Here is a 22,134-nt window from a genome sequence, read left to right on the forward strand (position 1 = left end):
GATTTCCATATTCTCTTATGTTTCAATTTCCACATTCCCATCTAATCTGGATAATCTTTAATCCCCTTGCCTAACAAGAATCTATCTACCTCTGCCTTAAAAATATTCAATGACCCCGCCTCCACTGCCTTCTGAGGCAGAGAATTCCAAAGTCGCACAACACTCTGAGAGAAAATATTTCTCCTCATCAAAGTCCTAAAAGGGTGAACCATAATTTTAAAACAGTGCCCCCCCCTAGTTCTGGACTCACCCACAAGAGGAAACATCCTTTCAACATCCACCTTGTCAAGGCCGTTCAGGATCTTGTATACTTCAATCAAATCACCCTTCACTCTTCTAAGCTCCAGTGGAAACAAGCCCAGTCTGTCCAACCTTTCCTCATAAGACAACCCACTCATTCCAGATATCAATCTAGTAAACCTCCTCTGAACCACCTCCAATGTATTTACATCCTTCCTTAAATATGGAGACCAAAACTGCACACAGTATTCAGGTGCGGTCTCACCAATGCCCTGTATAACTGAAGCATAACATCCTTACTTTTATGTTTAATCCCTCTCGTAATAAAGGATAGCATTCCATTAGCCTTCTTAATCACGTGCTGTACCTGCAGACTAACTTTTTGTGATTCATATACTAGAACACCTAAATCCCTCTGCATCCCAGAATCTCCATTTGAGTAATATTCTGCTTTTTTGTTCTTACTGTGAAAGTGAATAACTTCACATTTTTGCACATTAAACTCCATTTGCCAGATCTTTGCCCACTCACTCAACCTATCTATATCCATCTGTAACCTCCTCATGTCCTCATCACAACATACGGAGGAGGAGAAATTTCTGCTCTCAGGGAATAATCAATCTGTGTAATTCTTTACTGCAGAGGGCTGTAAAGCTGGGTCATTAAGTATATTCAAGGCTGAGATAGACAGATTTTTAATCAGTACCTATCTTTGTGTCATCTGCAAATTTAGATACCATGTCTTCACTCCCCTCATCTAAGTCATTGATATAAATCGTAAAAAGTTGAGGCCTCAGTACAGACCCCTGTGGGATGCCACGTGTTGCATTCTGCCAATCAGAAAAAGACCCATTTATGCATACTCTCTGCTTTCTGCCAGTCAGCCAGTCTTCTATCCATGCTAATATGTTATCTACTATGCCATGCACTTTTATTTTCCATAATAATCTTATCAAATGCCTTCTGGAAATCCAAGTACAGTGTGTCTACAGGCTCCCCTTTATCCATTACACATGTTACTCCTTCAAATAAAAACTCCAATAAATTGGTTAAAGATGACTTTCCTTTCACAAAACCATGCTGACTCTTCTCTTTTACCTTGAGCTCTTTGAAGTGCCCAGCTGTAACTTCCTTAATGATTGATTCTAATAACTTCCCCATGACAGACGGCAAGCTAACAGGCCTATAGTTTCCTGTTTTCTGCCTCTCTCCCTTCTTGAATAAAGGAGTTATATTTGCTACTTTTCAAGTTGATGGAAACTTTCCAGAATCTAGCGAATTTTGGAAAATGAACACCAGCTCATCAACTACCTCATTAGCCATTTTTAAGACCCTAGGATGTAGTCCATCGGGACCCAGAGACTTGTCAGCCCACAGCTCCATCAATTTGCTCAGTACCATTTCCCTAGTGATTTAAATTTCACCATGTTCCTTTCTCCTGTTCACCTCTTGATTTGCACCTATTATTGAAATGTTTTTTGTATTCTCTCTAGTGAACACAGAAGTAAAATATTTGTTAATTTCTTCTGCCATTTCCTTATTATCTAATATTAACTCTCCACTGTCATTCTCTAGCGGACCAACGCTCACTTTACTTACTCTTCTCCTTTTTAAGTATCTGTAGAAACTCCTGCTATCCAATTTTACATTTCTAGCTAGCTTCCTCTCGCACTCTAATTTATTTCTATTGATTGATTAAACCTTTTAGTCATTCTCTGCCATTCTTTATATTCTGTCAAATCATCTGTCCTGCCACTCATCTTTGCAGAGTTGTATGCTTTTTCCTTAAGTTTGATGCTTTCCTTAACACCTCTTGTTAACCACTGATGGTGGGTCTTCCCCTTACAATTTTTTTTAATAGTAGGAATGTACTTATTCTGAATACTGTGAAATACCCCCTTAAATATCTGCCACTGCTTCTCGATTGATCTTTCCCCTGGCCTAGTTTTCCAGTTCACTTCAGCTAGCTCAGCTTTCATCCCCACATAGTTGCCCTTATTTAAGTTTAAGATATTTGACTTAGACCCACTCTTCCCCTTTCAAACTGGATGTAAAATTCAATCATATTGTGGTTGCTGCTACCTAGGGGTGCCTTTATTCTGAGGTCATTAATTAACCCTGTCACATTATATAATACCACTCTGATATATCCTGCTCTCTGATTGGTTCCAGGACGTGCTGCTCTAAGAAAGCATGCTCTTGAAAGCATTCTAAGAACTCCTCATCCAGGCTACGACTGCCAATCTAATTCTTCCAGTTTACATGTAGTTTAAAATCACCCTTGATTATTGCTGTCCCTTTATCATAAGCACACAATATCTTCTCTTGAATACTTTGTCCTACATGGTGGCTCCTCCCACTAATGACTCTCCCCACTGCCACCACCCCCCCGCCACTATTCCTCATTTCCACCCAAACCGATTCTATATCCTAATCTCCTGAACCATCTCTAACACCAATGCCCTCTTTGATTAACAGTGCTACTTCCCTACCTTTACATACCTTCCTATTCTTCTTATAAAGACCTGAATATGGAAGTTTGACCCTCCCAGTGTATTAAGTTAGTTTCTCTTTGATAGGATATAATGCAGATGTCTCGATTTCATTGTGCTTGGGAGAATCTAACCCTAACAACAAACTCTATGATTCCTTTCTTCCTCATGTACTTATCCATTTAAATGTACCTATGCTATTCACCTCAATGATTCCTTGTGGTACTGAATTCCATATTCTGTTATGCAGAAAGACGGGAGAAACTGGGGTTGTTCTCCTTGGAGCAGAGAAGGTTTAAGAGGAAATTTAATAACTGTGACATGTTATAATAGACTGAATTAGGAGAGACAATTTTTGGTGGCCAGTGGTTCCAGAGCCGGTGGACATAGTTTGAAGATAATGGGTGAAAGAACCAAAGGGGAGGTGAGAAGAATTTTTATGCCATGAGTTGTGTTAACCTAGAATGCACTGCTGGAAAGAATAATGGAAGCAGATTCAATCATCAATTTCAAAAGGGAATTGGATATAAACTTTAAAAGGAAAATTTTGTAAAACTATGGGGGTGGAAGGGGGGAAGCTGTGGGACTAATGGAATAACCCTTTTAAAGAGCCAGCACAGGCTGAATGGGTCGAGTGGCCTTGTTCTATGCTGTATGGTTCTAAGTTTCAATAATTTTACACCATCAAACGCTAGAGAGATAAAAACAGAATACGCTGAAAGTGTGCAGCAGGTATGTGAATAAGAACTAGGTTCTCAGTGCTGTATCGCAATCCTTTCAACTTTAAAGGCTGCCACCTGCTTTCAGGTGCATTCTGTATGTTTGCAGCCTGTTCTGTATTAGTGAATTTGTTTTTCCTTTTAAAGGAAGAGATATAATTTATTATGAGATCCTAAGCTGTTGTTATGTCATAATGGCACTCTGGGCAGTAAACAGTTAAAGAGCTTGTCTCGCTCTCTCTCTTTCTCTCGTCCCTTCCCCCTCCCTCCATCTCTGCAGCCACACAGCGTGAGCTGACGGCGGGGAGGAAAAGGTTTTCTTTGGCTCCAATTCCCTGTCGAACATCCCGAGATCGAGGATGTTGGAACCAGAGAGGGTGGGGTCCTTGAGAATGGACATGTTTCGCTTTACCTCTGTGAGCGAGAGTATCCAAACCATCCTTTGAGTGATTTCCTCTAGGTATAAACACTATTTTGTAGATGGAAAACATTTCACAGCAAAGAAATTAGCAAATTAAATAATATATATAAACAATTGCAGGACGTTGGAGCCGAACCGAGGTGTTTTTGGTGGGTTTAACACGATTGGAGGGCGAGAAGAGGGTTTCAGCACCCTGGACAGAGGACGGAGGAGCGAGGAGAGTTTCAGCACCCTGGACAGCGATGGCTTGGCCGTGTATTAGCCGGGCGTGTTGCATCGCTCGCTTCTGGAACCAGCTAGACAAGGCTGACATTGCCGTGCCTCTGGTTTTCACTAAATATTCCGAGGTCACCGATGGGGCTACTCCCCACCATCAATTCCGAGCCCCGGGCATCGACACACAGCCTTCCGGGGGCGACCAGGATTCTGTTGCCAAGACGACAGAGGTACCATTTCTAAATTATTTTTTTTTGAAATATATATATATAATAAAAATGCAATCTTTAATGAGTTAATGTCGTTATACTCTGTACTGCAATTGGTGTCCCTGCTTAGGTCCTTGCAGGGCTAAAGTCAGCATCTGAATTTACATGGGATTAATTCCCGACTCAGAGTGTGTGCTCCAGCTCTCTGTGTAACGCTTGGCAACACAATATATGGTCCCTGAGAATATCCTTCATCTGATAGTCTGCTCCTCCATCTCCACGGGCATATAGTCTCCAGTCAGCAGATGTGGTTCCCCTTCTAACTGCTCTCCACCCCTCCCTGCTCCCTCCCTTGTCGCGTCCTTTCAAGTACTTCCTCGCTGTTTATTCCACCCTAGCGTTCCTTACATTCTGGCTATGCGACCCCGTGTTCCCTCTTCCTGTCCATAAAAATAGCTTTTCAATATTCATTAAATGCAAACCTTGCAGTTAATAGAGGAGGGTCGTCACTCCGAAACTGAATTAAAAACTGGACCAATGTAAACAAATTATATATAAAGAGAAATGGATAGATTGATAAAAATAATTAATTCTAGAAATTTTGTCCACCTTTTTCAACTACATAGACATCAATAAATTAATTTGGTGCTAATTAATTTCAAAATAAGTTAAAAATGAAGCTTGACTAAAATCCTCCTTTAAAGCTGATTTACACGTTTAATCATCTTAATTGAATTTACGTGTGATTGTAGCACGTTACTGTCTGGTACAAATATTAGAGATTCTGTCGTCTGCTTTTTCTTCCGAAATTGTTCTCAATAATCCAATGACTTTGCAGAGTGCCCACCCTATACGAAAAAGGAGTCCGCAGGCACACAAATAGACAGAATAAGCACACACCCTGTTACTGTTCCAACATTGCTGACGCCCTCCGCCTTGACCTCTCACATCCAATATGCCAGTTAGGTTGGGAATACTTTAGTGTACGAAGCCCATTGACACCCCATTCTATTTCAGATCAAGATCTCACATCCCTTGTTTGACTAAGACCCTCTCAAACTGCGTCATACCACCTGATGTGCAGCGCCTCTATGCAGAGCCATTATAGAGTCTGGTAACACGGGAAAGCTTTCAATAGCACTGCAGTGAAGGCAGCTAGAATCTGATTCAGATACACCCTTTTTTATTGGCATTCAGACAATCCTAATGGAGTAATTTGATCTTTATTTATTGAAACAGCAAGTAGTAAAATACAGCATTAGAAAAAAAACTTGCCCTCAGCATTATCATTTGGATTGCAGTCAGGGTTGGCAATCTCCAATCTGCATCCCTTGCACCAGAAAAAAACCCTCCAAAAACCTGTAAATTATAGTTTTTTGCTGTAAATCAATAGTTGTCAGCTGTGGCTCAGTGGGTATCACTCTCACTTCTGAGTCAGAAGGTTTGAGTCTAATTCCAACAACTTCAGCACAAAAATCTAAGCTGACACTCCAGTTCAGCACAAAGGGAGGGCTGCACTGTTGGAGGTGTTGTCTTTCAGATGAAATGTTTAACTGAGGCTTTGCCTGCCCTCTCAGTTGGACATAAACGATCTGGTGACACTACTTTGAAGACGAGCAGGAAAATTCTTCTAGTAACCTGACCAATATTTACACTCAACCAACATCACTAAGACAAGTGATCTGATCACTATTACATTGCTGTTTGTGGAAGGTTACTGTGCACAAATCGTCTGCAAACTTGCCAAGGCTCCTTCGACAGTGTCTTCCAGACTCATAACCTCTACCACCTAGAGGACAAGGACATTGGATGCATGGGAAGACCAGCACCTGCCAGTTCCCATCCAAGCCACACAGCATCCAGACTTAGAACTATATTGCTATTCCTTTACTGTCACTGCGTCAAAATCCTGGAACTCCCTCCCTAGCACCACATGGACTGCAGCAGTTCAAGAAGGCAGCTCACCACTGCTTTCTGAAGGGCAATTAGGGATGGATAACAAATGTTGGCCTAGCCAGCGATGCCCACTTCCCACGAATGTATCTTTTTAAAAATTTCTATATTACAACATGACTATATTTCAAAAGTGCTTCATTGGCTGTAAAGTGATTTGGAATGTCCTGAGGTTGTGAAAGACACTAAGTCTTTTTTCTAAAAAGCTTAGAACAATATTAGAATTATAGGTAAAATCAGGCAAAGTCAGCATGGTTTCATCAAGGGGAGGTCATGCCTGACAAATCTGTTAGAGTTCTTTGAGGAGGTAACGAGTAGCTTAGACAAAGGAAAGCCAATGGATGTTATCTACTTGGACTTCCAGAAGGCCTTTGACAAGGTGCTGCACAGGAGGCTGCTCAGTAAGATAAGAGCCCATGGTGTTAGAGGCAAGGTACTAGCATGGATAGAAGATTGGCTGTCTGGCAGGAGGCAGAGAGTGGGAATAAGGGGGTCCTTCTCAGGATGGCGGCCGGTGACTAGTGGAGTTCGGCAGGGGTCAGTGTTGGGACCACAACTTTTCACTTTATACGTTAATGATCTAGATGAAGGAACTGAGGGCATCCTGGCTAAGTTTGCAGATGATACAAAGATAGGTGGAGGAACAGGTAGTATTGAGGAGGTGGGGAGGCTGTAGAAGGATTTGGACAGGTTAGGAGAATGGGCAAAGAAGTGGCAGATGGAATACAACGTGGGGAAGTGTGAGGTCATGCATTTTGGTAGGAAGAATAGAGGCATAGACTATTTTCTAAATGGGGAGAGAATTCAGAAATCTGGAGTGCAAAGGGACTTGGGAGTCCTAGTCCAGGATTCTCTTAAGGTTAACTTGCAGGTTGAGTTGGTAGTTAGGAAGGCAAATGCAATGTTGGCACTTATTTCGAGAGGACTAGAATATACAAGCAGGGATGTGCTGCTGAGGCTTTATAAGGCTCTGGTCAGACCACATTTAGAATATTCTGTGCAATTTTGGGCCCTGTATCTCAGGAAGGATGTTCTGGCCCTGGAGAGGGTCCAGAGGAGGTTCACGAGAACGATCCCAGGAATGAAAGGCTTAACATATGAGGAACATTTGAGGACTCTGGGTCTATACTCGATGGAGTTTAGAAGGATGAGGGGGGATTTGATTGAAACTTACAGAATACTGAAAGGCCTGGATAGAGTGGACGTGGGGAAGATGTTTCCATTAGTAGGAGAGACTAGGACCCGAGGGCACAGCCTCAGAGTAAAGGGAAGTCCTTTTAGAACAGAGATGAGGAGGAACTTCTTTAGCCAGAGACTAGTGAATCTATGGAATTCAGTGCCACAGAAGTCTGTGGAGGCCAGGTCTTTGAGCGTATTTAAGACAGAGATAGATAGGTTCTAGATTGGTAGGGGGATCAAAGGTTACAAGGAGAAGGTGGGAGAATGGGGTTGAGAAACTTATCAGTCATGATTGAATGGCGGAGCAAACCTGATGGGCTGAATGGCCTAATTTCTGCTCCTATGTCTTATGGTTATGGTCTTAGGTTGTTTTGGAGAGGGAGTGAGCCTAAACCTGGGAAGTTTTGGTGCATTGTAGGTTTCTTACTGTTTGTGGGAACAATTTCAGTTAATGAATATAGGGAGAATTTCTAGAAAAGAAATACAATACTGAACTGGAATTAAAAGACTTGCATTTATATAGCACCTTTCATAACTACAAAATGCCCCTGAGAGCTTTAGAGCCAAATAAACAGATCTGAAGTGTCATTGTTGTAATGTAGGAAATGCGGAAGCTCCCAGAAACAGCGATGTGATAATGACCAGATATTCTATTTTTGTGGTGTTGATTGAGAAATAAATATTGGCCAGGATACCAGGGAAATAAATATTGACCAGGATACCAGGAAGAACTCCCCTACTATTCTTTAAAATAGCACCATGGAATCTTTAACATCCATCTGAGGGGGCAGCTGGTACCTTGGTTTAATGTCTCATCCAAAAGATAGCACCTCCAACAACTCCCTTAGTACTGCACTTCAGTATCAGCTTAGAGAATTGGGCTTAAGCCCTGGAGCAAGACTTGAGCCCATAACCTTTTGACTCAGAAACATGCCAACTGAGCCATGGCCAGCACATCTGCTGGAGGGGTGGAGTCTAAATTACTTGGATGGTTTTTCAAAAGCATGCATCATACACTGGCATGGACGCTTTGAGGTAGGGAATTCTAGCCCTGCTTTAATGCTACACTGCCATCAGATTCAGCCATTTCATTATGGACATAGGGGAAGGAAGCAGCAATTTGAAAGCTGGCCATGGGACCAAACCAGCACCACCAATCCATTCTCAAACAATGCGGAGGCTTCCTGAGCTCAGATACTTCCCAGACGCACCCAGAGCACAGGTTCTGCTGACACAACCACGCTGCTGTGCTCTCTGCGGTGACACTGTTCTATTTATTCTAACTTACGTTTTGAAATGTCAGCATTCTGCTTCCTTGCTGCCCTTTAGGAAAACAACCCAGACGATTCAAGGTTTCAGGAACCTAAGTTATGAAAAAAACATGAAGATAAGACTTGTCGTGCCAAAAAAAAAAGACTTTGGGTGGAATTCCATGGCCCCATTGCAGTGAGCTGTAATGCGGCGAGCCATTCAAAAGTCCATTGACTTCGGAGGTAACATAAACTCCTGCCGGCATAAAAGTCCGGCCTTTATGGGAAACCAGCTGACGTTCTCAAGGCTTTGGAGAAAGAAACCTCCATTTGTGAAGCACCTTTCATAACCTCAGGATGTCCCAAAGTGCTTTCCCATCAGTAAAGTGTTCTTTCAGGTATAGTCACTGTGGTAATATAAGAAGTGTAGCAGCCAATTTGAAAACAGTAAGATCCCACAAGCAGCAATGAAATAATGGCCAGATCATTGGTTTTTGTGACGTTGGTTGGAGATGAAATATTGGCCAGGACATCGAGGAGAACTCCCCTTCTCCTCTTCAAAATAGTGCCATGGGGTCTTTAACATTCGCCTGAGAAGGCATACAGGACTTTTGTTCAACATCTCATCCACAGTACATCACTTCCAATAGTGCAGCACTTCCTCAGTACAGCGCTGGGAACGTCAGTGGAGGTTTTGTGCTCGAGTCTCAGTCATTGGATTCACACCTACAACCATCTGACTCAGAGACAAGAGCACTTCCCACTGATCTTCAGCTGATACGTGAAATGGGAATTGCCAAAGTTGCCACAATGGCAATGGTGTGATAGAAAGCTTCAGTTGCTGAATGTGGGGAACAAAACCATTAATTCATTCTATGCTCAGTCATTCTGTACCCAGACACTGTGCCCAGTCATTCTATTCCCAGACATTCTGCACCCAGTCATTCTATTCCCAGACATTCTGTACCCATTCATTCCGTACCCATTCATTCTGTACCCAGACATTCTGTACCTAGATATTCTGTACCCAGATATTCTGTACCTAGATATTCTGTACCCAGATATTCTGTACCCAGATATTCTGTACCCAGACATTCTGTACCCATTCATTCTGTACCCAGACATTCTGTACCCATTCATTCTGTACCCAGACATTCTGTACCTAGATATTCTGTACCCAGATATTCTGTACCCAGACATTCTGTGCCATGACACGAGCTGCATTCGCTTCCCTCATCTGTACCCAACATAGGTAAACAAACTGGTTGTGGTACAAATCCCACAGGAGCTGAGGCTGTATTTGGAAGATCTATTTTGATCAATGGACTAAGCCCATCCTCCGACTGGTTTGATGGGATTCCTGCTAGATCAGAAAACTTGATCCCATGCTTTCTGGCCAATCAAAGTGCTCAGATAGGTTTCAGGGCATTGGTTTCAGGAATTGGCTCAGAGCTGGTGAATCCTGCTCCTCATTTGCCTGGCTCCATTTTCTATTAGCTGCCCAAGCCAAATTGCCATTTGGAAGATTCTCACCAAATCTCATTTGGTCTTTTCTGTTATTCCTCCAGCTTCATCTGATCTTTTTGAGTATTTCACCTTGATGCCACAGCACTGAAATGATCTTAATCAAAGTCACAAATGACAGCCTCTGTGACTGTGACCATGGCAGAATATTAGGGTCCACCCCCACCACCCCCCCCCCCCCCAACCCCCCAGTGAGTGTGCAGGCAGAGGGGAGCATGTTAAATTTCCTGCTGGTCTTCCAGACACACTCCCACACACCCGTGCCCTCTCCACAATTTTATGGGGCATGGGTGAAGCTAGGGCAGTCTAATTATTGGCTCCTTAAGGGGCAGGTGTCTGGCAGGCTCAGGCCAGTCTGCTCGGGCTCAGGCAGGAAGGTGGGGAGTCGCCACCCTCGAAGGATGCCTTTCCACATCGGGTGCCACCCTCCCCCCAGGTCTGCCCCCCGTGGGTTGTTCCCTCCCCCCTCTGGCTTCTCCATCACCAAGACACCCCCAGTCCCTCTCTCCAGCACCACCTGGGCCTCAGCTCCCCTCCTCATTTTGAGCCTTCCCCAACCCACCTGGTCTTAGACTCCAGGGCTTAGAATCTGGGGGCTGCTTGTAGGCCCAGTCCTGACTGCTGCTGTCACTGGTGTTGTTGGGGCTACAAAGCTTCCAGCCAATCGGATTGGCCAGCAGCTCTCTGAGGCATGACTTCAACTCCAGTGAGGGGCTGGAGCCTCACCCATAGTCAGTGAACATTCCTCAGAGAGCTAAGTGACCATCTGGCTGCTGTGATTGGTGGGGATGGGTTCCCCGCCCTCTCTTCATGTGGTGAGGCAGGAAGGCCCAGCATCTGAAAAATCCTGCCCTATGCACTGTTATCCCTTTTTCTCATTCTAGACCTTTCTGTAACCTATGTCATTAGCTACCACATCACTGTCCTCCACTGCCTGCAGGGGTGAACTGCCAAATTTTGAGGTGCAGGGGCTCTAAGAAAATGTGCTCGCCATGTCATTTCTAAATATACTATTATGTTGTTTTCCTATGTATTCATCATTTGAGTCCCCAAACGTCAGTAAAACTATGCTTTTAAGTGAAAAATATACTACTGATAGGCATTTTATTTTGAACCATGCGGTATTTTGTCTATAGAATAGCTAGAATTTCATTATGCAACAGTTTAATTATTTAATTCTGACCTATTAAAAACTTGAATTATAGAAAACGTTATTACTTCTGACTGGGGGATGGTATATAGAGGGGCCACTGCTTTTCTTGATTTATATTTATAACCTAGACCTGGGTGTACAGGGCACAATTTCAAAATTTGAAGATGATGTAAGACTTGGAAGTATTGTGAACTGTGGGGATGACAGTGACAGACTTCAGGAGGATAAAGACAGGCTGGAGGAATGGGCTGACAAGTGGCAGATGAAATTTAATGTAGAGAAGTGTGAAGTGATACATATTGGTCAGAAGAACAAGGAGAGGTGAAATAAAATAAAGACAACAATTCTAGAGGAAATGCAGGTGCAAAGGGACCTGAGTGTATATGTGCATAAGTCATTGAAGGTGGCAAGGCAGGTTGAGAAAGCAGTTAATAAATTATACTGAATCCTGGGTTTTATAAATAGGGGCACAGGGTACAAAAGCAAGTAAGTTATGAACCTTCATAGAACACTGATTCAGCCTCAACGGGAAGGATGTGAAGTCTCTAGAAAGGGTGCAGAAAATATTTATGAGAATGGTTCCGAAGATGAGAGACTTCAATTGTGTGGATTGATTGGCGAAGCTGGGGCTGTTCTCCTTGGAGAAGAGAAGGTTAAGAGGAGATTTGTTAGATGTGTTCAAAATCACAAGGGGTCTGGATAGAGTAAATGGGGAGAAACTGTTCCCATCGGCAGAATGTCAAGAACCATAGAATCATAGAAAAGTTACTGTGCAGAAAGAGGCCATTCAGCCCATCGTGTCTGCGCTGGCCATAAAAAGAGAAAAAAGAAAATTGCCGCTCATTTTTAATCCCACTTTCCAGCGCCTGGTCTGTAGCCTTGCAGGTTACAGTGCTTCAGGTGCAGATCCAGGTACCTTTTAAATGAGTTGAGCGTTTCAGCCTCAACCACCAACTTAGGCAGCGAATTCCAGATGACCACCATCCTCTGGTGAAAAAAGCTTTTCCTCATGTCCCCTTTAATCCTTCTACCAATCACTTTAAATCTATGCCTCTAGTAATTGACCCTTCAGTTAGGGGGAACAAGTCTTTCCTGTCTGCCCTATCTAGGCCTCTCATAATTTTGTAAACCTCAATTAGGTCACACCTCAGCCTCCTCTGTTCCAAAGAAAACAATCCTAGCCTATCCAATCTTTCTTCATAGCTGCAATTTTCAAGCCTTGGCAACATTCTCATAAATCTCCCCTGTACTCTCTCCTGAGTAATTATGCACTTCCTGTAATGTGGTGACCAGAACTGTACACAAAATTCCATCTGCGTCTAACCAGCATTTTATACAGTTCCAGCATTACATCCCTGCTTTTATTTAATACCTCATCCAATAAAGGAAAGTATTCCATATGCTTTGTTCACCACCATCTCCACCTGTCCTGTCAGCTTCAGGGACCTGCGGTCATGCACTCCAAGGTCTCTCACTTCCTCTATCCTCTCAATATCCTCTCATTTATTGAGTATTCCCTAGTTTTGTTTGCCCTTCCCAAATGCATTATCTCACACTTTTCTAGATTGAATTCCATTTGCCACTTTTCCACCCACTCAACCAAACCATTGATATCATTCTGAAGATAACAGCTATCCTCTTCATTATCAACTGCTTGGCCAGTTTTTGTGTTGTCTGCAAATTCCCCAACCTTGCCTCCCACATTTAAGTCTAAATCATTTACATATATGACAAACAGCAAGGACCCCGACACTGAGCCCTGTGAAACGCCACCAGAAACCACTTTCCACTCGCAAAGACATCCATCGACCATTACCCTTTGTTTCCAGTCACTGAACTAATTTTGGATCCAACTCACCACCTTCCCCTGTATCCCATGAGATCTCACTTTTCTGACCAGTCTGCCATGTGGGACCTTGTCAAATGTCTGACTGAAATCCATGTAGACAACATCCACTGCACTATCCTCAATCCTCCTTGTTACTCCCTCAAGAAATTCTATTAAATTAGTAAGACATGATCTTCGCCAGATCAATCCATGCCTTCCTAATGGACAGCTTGTCCTGTCTCTCAGAATTGTTTCCAATAATCTACCCACCACTGATTGTCCTATAATTTTCTGGCCTATCCCTCATGCCCTTTTTAAATAAAGGTAAATGTTCACAAGCCTCCGATCCCCTGGTACCTAGTCTGTATTTACTGAGGTTTGGAAAATGATCCTCAGAGCATCCATTGTTTCTTCCCTGGCTTCCTTCAACAGCCTGAGATACAATCCATCTGGCCCTGGCGATTAATCCACCTTCAAGGATGTCAGTCCTTCCTCTACTTCCTCTTTCATTATGTTTATTATATCTAATGTTTCACACTCTTTCTCTTTAACTAGAATGTCTGCATCATCCATCTCAATAGTGAAGACAGATTCAAAGTACTCATTGAGAACCCTGACCACGTCATCAGCATCAACCATATACATCTCTGACAGGCCCTAACCTTTCCTTAGTTATCGTCTTGCTCTTAATATATAGGTAAAATATCTTTGGGGTTTCTTTGATTTTATTTGCCAACATTTTTTCACATCTTCTTTTTGCTTTCCTAGTTTCCTCTGCTTATTGGCTTTATTTACATGCTCCTTGCATTTACATACATACCTTTTAACACTGCCAAATTCCTGCGTTATACACTTTTAAACCCGTGCTCCTTCTGTCTTTCAGAGTCACTCACTAATTCTCCATCTCCCGTTCCCTGCTCTGAATTTGCCCTCAGATTCCCAGTCCCCTGCCAACCTAGTTTAACCCTCCCCCCCAACAGCACTAACAAATCTCCCTGTGAGGATATTCCTCCCAGTCCTGTTCGGGTGTAGACTGTCTGACTTGTACAGGTCCAAGCTCCAGCAGAACTGGTCCCAATGCCTCAGAAATCTGATGCCCTCCCTCCTACACCAGCTTTCCAGCCACATATTCAATCGCTCCATTCTCCTAATCCTATACTCACTAGCACATGGGACTGGGAGTAACCCTGAGATTACTGCTTTAGAGGTGCTGCTTTTCAATCTCCGTTCTAGCTTCCCAAAATCTGCTCTGAGGACCTCATCCCCTTTCCTACCTCAGTCATTGGTACCAACGTGGACCACGACCTTTGGCTGATCACCCTCCCCCAGAAGAATGTCCCATGACCTCCTTGACCCTGACACCAGGGAGGCAACATACCATACTAGAGTCACATCTAAGGCCACAGAAATGCCTGTTCCCCTGACTAACGAATCCGTTATTACTACTGCTCCTCCCCTCTGCTTTCTCCCCTCCTGTACAGCAGGACTGCCTGTGGTGCCACAAACCTGGCTGTGACTGTACTCCTCCGAAGAACCAACAACCTCACAAGTATTCAATATGGAAAACCGATTAGTGGGCGGGACCCCAGGGAACTCCTGCACTACCTGCCTAGTTCTCTTGGGCTGCCTGGCAGTCGCCCATTTACTTTCTGCCTCAAAGCTCCTAAGCTGTGGTGTGACCCCAAGGTGATTAAAAAGAGAACCACAGGTAACATGAGGAAATACTTCTTTATGCAACAGTTGGTTTGGATCTGGGATGACTGCCTGAGCATGTGGTGGAGACAGATTCAATTGTGGTTTTGAAAAGGAACTGGATAATTATCTGAAGAGAAGAGAATTTACAGGGCTACCGGGATAAGGTCAAGAAGTGGGACTAGCTGAGTTGCTGTTGCAGAGAACCAGAGAGACGTGCTGAATGGCCTCCTTCTGTACTGTAACCATTCTATGATTTTAGTGTAGATACATTTAAGGAACTTGAAAAACACATGAGGAAGAAAGAAGCTGAAGGTTACCCTGATAGTTTGATCAAGAGGGTGGGAGGAGGCTAGTTTGTAAAATAAATGCCAACATGGAAGGGGTGCGCCAATTGGCCTGTTTCTGTGCTGTAAATTCTAGGTGAAGCTGCCAGCAGGGAATAAAAGCTCTACACAGTGTTTCATATCCTCAGGCACTCCGAGCCAATGAATTAATGTGAATCACTCTTCACCCAACACACTCTCTCCCCCCACACTGCTGATTACCATGTACCACCTTCCCTCAGATGATGAATCAGAGCTCCACCATGTTGAACACCACTTGGAGGAAATACTGAGGGTTGAAAGGGCTCAGAATGTGTTCTGGGTGGGGGACTTCAATGTCCATCACCAAGAGTGGTTCGGTAGCAGCACTACAAATTGAGCTGGCCGAGTCCTAAATGACCTAGCTGCTAGACTGGGTCTGCGGCAGGTGGTGAGAGAACCAACAAGAGGGAAAAACATACTTGACCTCATCCTCGCCATCCTGCCTGCTGCAGATGCATCTGTCCATGACATTATTGGTAGGAATGGCCACTGCACAGTCATTGTGGAAATGAAGTCCCACCTTTACACTGGATCTAGCAACTCAAGACTGGGCATCCCTGAAGTGCTGTTGGCCATCATCAGCAGCAGAATTGTACTTGAACACAATCAGTAACCTCATGGCCCAGCACATCCCACACTCTACCATTACCATCAAGCCAGGGGATCAATCCTGGTTCAATGAAGGGTGCAGGTGGGCATGCCTGGAGCAGCATACCTAAACTATGAGGTACCAACCGGGTGAAGCTATAACACAGGATTACTTGCATACCAAACAGGATAAGCAGCAGGGCTAAGCGATCCTCCAATCAACGGATCAGATCTAAGCTCTGCAGTCCTGCCACATGCAGTCGTGAATGGTGGTGGACAATTAAACAACTCACTGAAGGAGGAGGCTCCACAAATATCCCCATCCTCAATGATGGGGGAGCCCAACACATCAGTGCAAAAGATAAGGCTGAAGCACTTGCTACAATCTTCAGCTAGAAGTTCTAAGTGGATGATCCATCTCGCCCTCCTCCAGAGGTCCCCAACATCACAGATGCCAGTTTTCAACCAATTTGATTCACTCCACATGATATCAAGAAATGGCTGAATGCACTGGATACTGCAAAGGCTATGGGCCCTGACAATATTCTGGCAATAGTACTGAAGACTTGTGCTCCAGAACTTGCCATATCCCTATCCAAGTTGTTCCAGTACAGCTACAACACTGGCGTTACCCAGCTATGTGGAAAATTGCCCAGGTATGTCCTATACACAAAAAACAGGACAAATTCAACCCGGCCAATTACCTCCCTATCAGTCTACTCTCCACCATCAGTAAAGTAATGGAAGGGAACATCAACAGTGCTATCAAGCGGCACTTGCTGAGCAATAACCTGCTCACTGATGCCCAGTTTGGGTTCCGCCAGGGCCACTCAGCTCCTGACCTCATCACAGCCTTGGTTCAAACATGGACAGAAGAGCCAAGCTCCCGCGGTGAGGTGAGAGTGACTGTCCTTGACATCAAGGCAGCATTTGACTGAGTGGGGCATCAAGGAGCCCTAGCAGAACTGGAGTCAATGGGAATCAGGGGGAAAACTCTCCACTGGTTGGAGTCATACCCAAAGGAGATGGTTGTGGTTGTTGGAGGTCAATCATCTCAGCCACAGGACATCACTGCAGGAGTTCCTCTGGGTATTGTTGTTGGCCCAACCATCTTCAGCTGCTTCATCAATGACCTTCCTACCATCATAAGGTCAGAAGTGGGGATGTTCGCTGATGATTGCACAATGTTCAGCACCATTCGCAGCTCCTCAGATACTGAAGCAGTCCATGTTCAAATCCTGGACATTATCCAGGCTTGGGCTGACAAGTGGCAGTAACATTCGGGCCACACAATTGCCAGGCAATGACCATCTCCAACAAGATAGAATCTAACCATCATGCCTTGACATTCAATGGCATAATCATCACTGAATCCCACACTATCAGCATCCTGTGGGTTACCATTACTGGGCTAGCTATACAAATACTGTGCCTACAAGAGCAGGTCAGAGGCTGGGAATCTTGCAGTGAGTAACTCACCTCCGGACTCCCCAAAGTCTGTCCATCATCTACAAGGCACAAGTCAGGAATGCGATGGAATACTCCCCACTGGATGAGTACAACTCCCACAACACTAAAGAAGCTTGACACCATCCAGGACAAAGCAGTCCACTTGATTGGCACCCCATCCACACACAGTCACTCCCTCCACCGCTGACACACAGTACCAGCAGTGTGTACCATCTGCGAGGTGCACTGCAGGAATTCACCAAGGCTCCTTAGGCAGCATCTTCCAAACCCATGACCACTAGCATCTAGAAAGGCAAAGGCAGCAGATAAAAATAAAATACCTGGAAACACTCAGCAGGTCTGACAACATTTGCAGAGAGGAACACAGTTAATGTTTCGAGTCCATATGACTCATCAACAGACCTTAGGAAAAATAGAAAAGAGGTGAAATATAAGCTGGTTTAAGGTGGGGGGGCGGTGGGAGGCAGCAGACACATGGGAACACCACCACCTGGAAGTTCCCCTCCAAGCCACTCACCATCCTGATTTGGAAATATATCGGCCGTTCCTAACAGCACTGTGGGTGTACCTACACCACATGGACTGCAGCGGTTCAAGAAGGCAGCTCACCACCACCTTCTCAAGGGCAACTTGGGCAATAAATGCTGGCCCTGCCAGCAACTCCCACATCCTGTGAATGAATTTTAAAAAACTCTCTCTTCCCCGACACTCTCTCTCCCCCACACTCTCTCCTCCAAATACTCTCTTTCTCCCACAGTCTCTCCCTCCCCACACCGTCACACTCTCTCACCCCCCACCCTCTCACACTTTCTCTCCACTAACTCCCTCAGACTCTCTCTGCCTGCTCCCCAAAGGTCTCTCTCCCACCACACTCCCTCTACCCCCACACACTCTCACCCCCCACTCTCTCACACTTTCTCTCCACTAACTCCCTCAGACTCTCTCTGCCTGCTCCCCAAAGGTCTCTCTCCCACCACACTCCCTCTACCCCCACACACTCTCACCCCCCACTCTCTCACACTTTCTCTCCACTAACTCCCTCAGACTCTCTCTGCCTGCTCCCCAAAGGTCTCTCTCCCACCACACTCTCTCTACCCCCACACACTCTCTCACACCAACCCCTCACCCTCCCCACCATCCCCTAACACACTCTCGCCTCCCTCACCCCCTCACACACACTCTCTCCCACCCCCACACGCTCTCTCTCGCTCCATTCCATCCCTCGCGTTCTCTCTCCCCTTCTCCAGCTCTCTCTCTCCCCTCCATACCCTTGCGCTCTCTCTCTCTCCCCCTCCACCCCCTCGCACTCCCTCTCTCCCCTTCTGCCCCCCTCACTCTCTCTCCCCCTCCACCCCTCGCACTCTCCCTCTCCCCCTCCATCCCCTCGCACTCTCTCTTTCTCCCCCTCTGCCCCCTCGCACTCTCTTTCTCCCCCTCCACCCCCTCGCACTCTCTCTCTCCCCCTCCACCCCCTCGCACTCTCTCTCTCCCCCTCCACCCCGGCATGCTCTCTCCCTCCCCATCTGCCCCCTCTCACTTTCTCTCCACCAACTCCCTCACACTCTCTCTGCCTGCCCCCCAAATGTCTCACTCCCCCCACACTCTCCCCTCCACCCCAACAAGCTCTCGACTCCCTCACCCCCTCACACTCTCTCTCTCTCCCCCTCCGCCCCCTCGCACTCTCTCTCTCTCCAACCTCCGCCCCCTCGCATTCTCTCTCTCTCCCCCTCCACCCCCTCTCACTCTCTCTCTCCCCCTCCGCCCCCTCACACTCTCTCTCTCTCCACCCTCTGCCCCCTCTCACTCTCTCTCTCCCCCTCCGCCACCTCATGCTCACTCTCACTCCATCCCTCACTCTGTCCTCCACCCCAACACACTTTCTCTCCCACCCCCTCATGCTCTCTCTCTCCCCCCTCTGCCCCCTTGCGCTCTCTCTCTCCCTCTTTGCCCCCTTGTGCTCTCTCTCTCCCCCTCCGCCCCCTCGCGCTCTCTCTCCCCCTCCACCCCCTCGCGCTCTCTCTCTCTCCCCCTCCGCCCTCTCACACACTCTCTCTCTTCCCCCGCCCCTTCGCACTCTCTCTCTCTCTCCCCCCTCCACCCCCTCGCACTCTCTCTCTCCCCCCTCCACCCCCTCGCGCTCTCTCTCTCCTCTCTCCACCCCCTCGCACTTTCTCTCTCCCCCCTCCACCCCTTCATGCTCAGAACTGGACACAGTACTCCAGATGAGGCCTGACTAGTGTCTTATACAACTGACTGCCTCTCCTCTGCTGTTCAGCTGAGTGGAACTGTTCTCGCTTGGTTTTGCTCCTAACTTATCTACTCATAGCCAGACCATCTCCTACAATGGTTCACCTTTGTACTCTGTGCCTTGATCTTTGGAGGCCTCCAAGGATCTATCCTTGGCCCCCTCCTCTTCATATTATACAAAGATATCAGGTCAGTTCCACAGGTATGCTAATGGCACCAGCTTTACCTCTGCACCAATTCTCTCAACTCATTCAACATCAACTGTGTCAGGCATCTGGTCCCCTGTTCTTTTCCAAAATGCTGCCATGGGACCTTTGGCTTCCACCTGAGATGGCAGATGGGGTCTCAGCAGTGCAGCACCTCCACAGCGAGTGTCAGCCTTTAAATGTGCTCAAATCTCTGGGGCGGGTCCTGAACCCATGAGCCTATGAGCCAGAGGGCTGTCACTGAGCAATGGTTGGTTTCTTAATGACGTCAGATGACATTACTTTGTCTTCTGTTTCAATGGTGGTGTTAAGTTGTTCATTATCAGCTGATGAAGTATGGTTTAAGCTTCAGTGAGATAAGATTACCATGCACCTCGTGACCCAGTTCATCTCCTTGGCCACCACCCTCACTGCATGAGGGGCCTCCTGCTGCAAGGCAGTTGGTGTTAAGCTCCGGAGATTTGCTTAAACTACCCAGAAACCTTCACATTGAAATAGGAACATGGCAACACAGGGCTTAGTAGCAGGAGTAGGCCATTGGGCCCCTTGAGCTTGCTCTGCCATTCAGTAAGATCATGGCTGATTGGATCGTGGCCTCCCATATCCCTTGACTCCCTTGTCTCTCAAGAACAGGAGGTGAATTGAATTGAGGGTAGCGATGGCAGTACAAGTTCTGGGAAAGAATAGGGTTTGATTAGCTGAGGGAACTTTCATCATTCAGGGCTTTCCCATATTGTATTTGAATTTGTGATACAGGTTGTTCAGTATCACCAAATACTTGTTCTGATGAATGACGTGTGGATTTCTACTGACGTACACATCATCTGGCTAAAAGATGCTAAAGGTTTCACATGAGATCCTGCTGGCACCAAATTAAAATTACCTGAACTACTAGAGTGTATTTTAGCATAGAGTATCTATCAATTATGTTAATTTAATCTTTGTAAATCACACATTAGACCTCAGTTGCAGTACTGGGCTGGATTTTACAGATGCAAGCCAAGCTGGGAGCCCTCCCATGCTCATGGAAACTATGGCGTGATGACATGGGCTTGCCAATCCGACATCATCCTGCCAATATCCAATAACATGGAAAGCGAGCAGGTGCTGAAGTTGGAAGCCTGCCACCCTTTTGAATAAAACATTTAGCAAACTATTGAGCTTGTTAAGAATCCAGTTGACTGCATTCTTTTGTTGCCCATGACATTTTTTGCGAGTCACAGGAGAAAAATGTTGGGTATGCAAATAGTCGTTTGGTACTACAGAGCTTTTTTTTTTATATTCGTTCACTGGTGTCGCTGGCTAGGCCAGCATTTATTGCCCATCCCTTTTTCAGCGTTAACCACATTGCTGTGGGTCTGGAGTCACATGAAGACCAGACCGGGTAAGGACAGCAGATTTCCTTCCCTAAAGGACACCAGTGAACCGGGTGGGTTTTTACAACAATTGACAATGGTTTCATGGCCATCATTAGCCTTTTAGTTCCAGATTTTTTTATTGAATTCAAATTCTACCATCTGTCATGGTGGGATTGGAACCCGGGTCCCTTGAAGCATTACCCTGGGTCTCTGGATTAACAGTCCAGTGACAATCCCACTACACCACTGCCTCCCCCTAACTTGAAAACGAAAGACATTTTTTGTCAAAGCTTTTCATCTTGCGCTCATCAGGACAATTCCCAAGAAAATGTCAATGTTAGGGGAAACAACACATTTATAAAAAGAGAGTACAGGTTGGTTGGCAAGTGAACTCATATTGGTAGAGATGTTGCTATGTAGAATGCAACAATTGATGGTGACTGACAGTTAACTGCCAAGCGTTGTTTGCAATTTAAACCAGGCAGCTTGACTCTGATTGGTCAAGACATCGTCCTGGGGGCTGAACCAGCGAATGGCTGTCCCTTATTTTGTTTAGATGAAACAGGCACAATGTGTGTACGTGTTCTTTCTGTCTGCAAAGAACAGGGCCCTGATATTAGGTATGTAGACCGTATGTCCCAAAGACTGGCAGATCGTATCAAACAGCATGTCCCAGCCACTGTTTGCAATGGGCAAGGTCCATACCAGACCCAACAAGCCCGTGCTTTCAAAATTCAAAACACAGTGTCCAATATTAGATGTGAGTCCACGAGTGGACAATATTTGCTAAATAATCCATAGTGTATTAAAAATTACACCGACACGCAAATTAAGATTGTCATTTGAGATTGCAGTGTGGCACATGCTTGTATACTGGAAGCTACATATATTAATACAGTACTTTATGCCAGGTATGAGGAGGCAGCACAAGGGTGGATGAAAAGACCTGAAAACGGGACCAAGGCTGCATGTAGCAGCAGAGTGTGCTGCTGAAGGTGGAAGCGTTTGACTGTTAGTGAAC

At 45.5% G+C, this 22,134-nt stretch overlaps 1 protein-coding gene across 1 annotated transcript in view; it reads left to right on the forward strand.

Annotated features, from left to right (window-relative positions):
• The first annotated feature begins 4,024 nt into the window (after nt 1-4,024).
• map6a (microtubule-associated protein 6a) overlaps nt 4,025-22,134 on the forward strand; it is a 50,222-nt gene continuing 32,112 nt past the window's right edge. The window contains exon 1 of the mRNA XM_041199964.1: nt 4,025-4,318. Coding sequence (XP_041055898.1) covers nt 4,115-4,318 — 204 coding nt within the window. The 5' untranslated portion in view covers nt 4,025-4,114. The remainder of the gene's footprint in view (nt 4,319-22,134) is intronic.

Source organism: Carcharodon carcharias, chromosome 11 (assembly GCF_017639515.1).
Source record: "Carcharodon carcharias isolate sCarCar2 chromosome 11, sCarCar2.pri, whole genome shotgun sequence".
Classification (NCBI taxonomy): Eukaryota; Metazoa; Chordata; class Chondrichthyes; order Lamniformes; family Lamnidae; genus Carcharodon; species Carcharodon carcharias.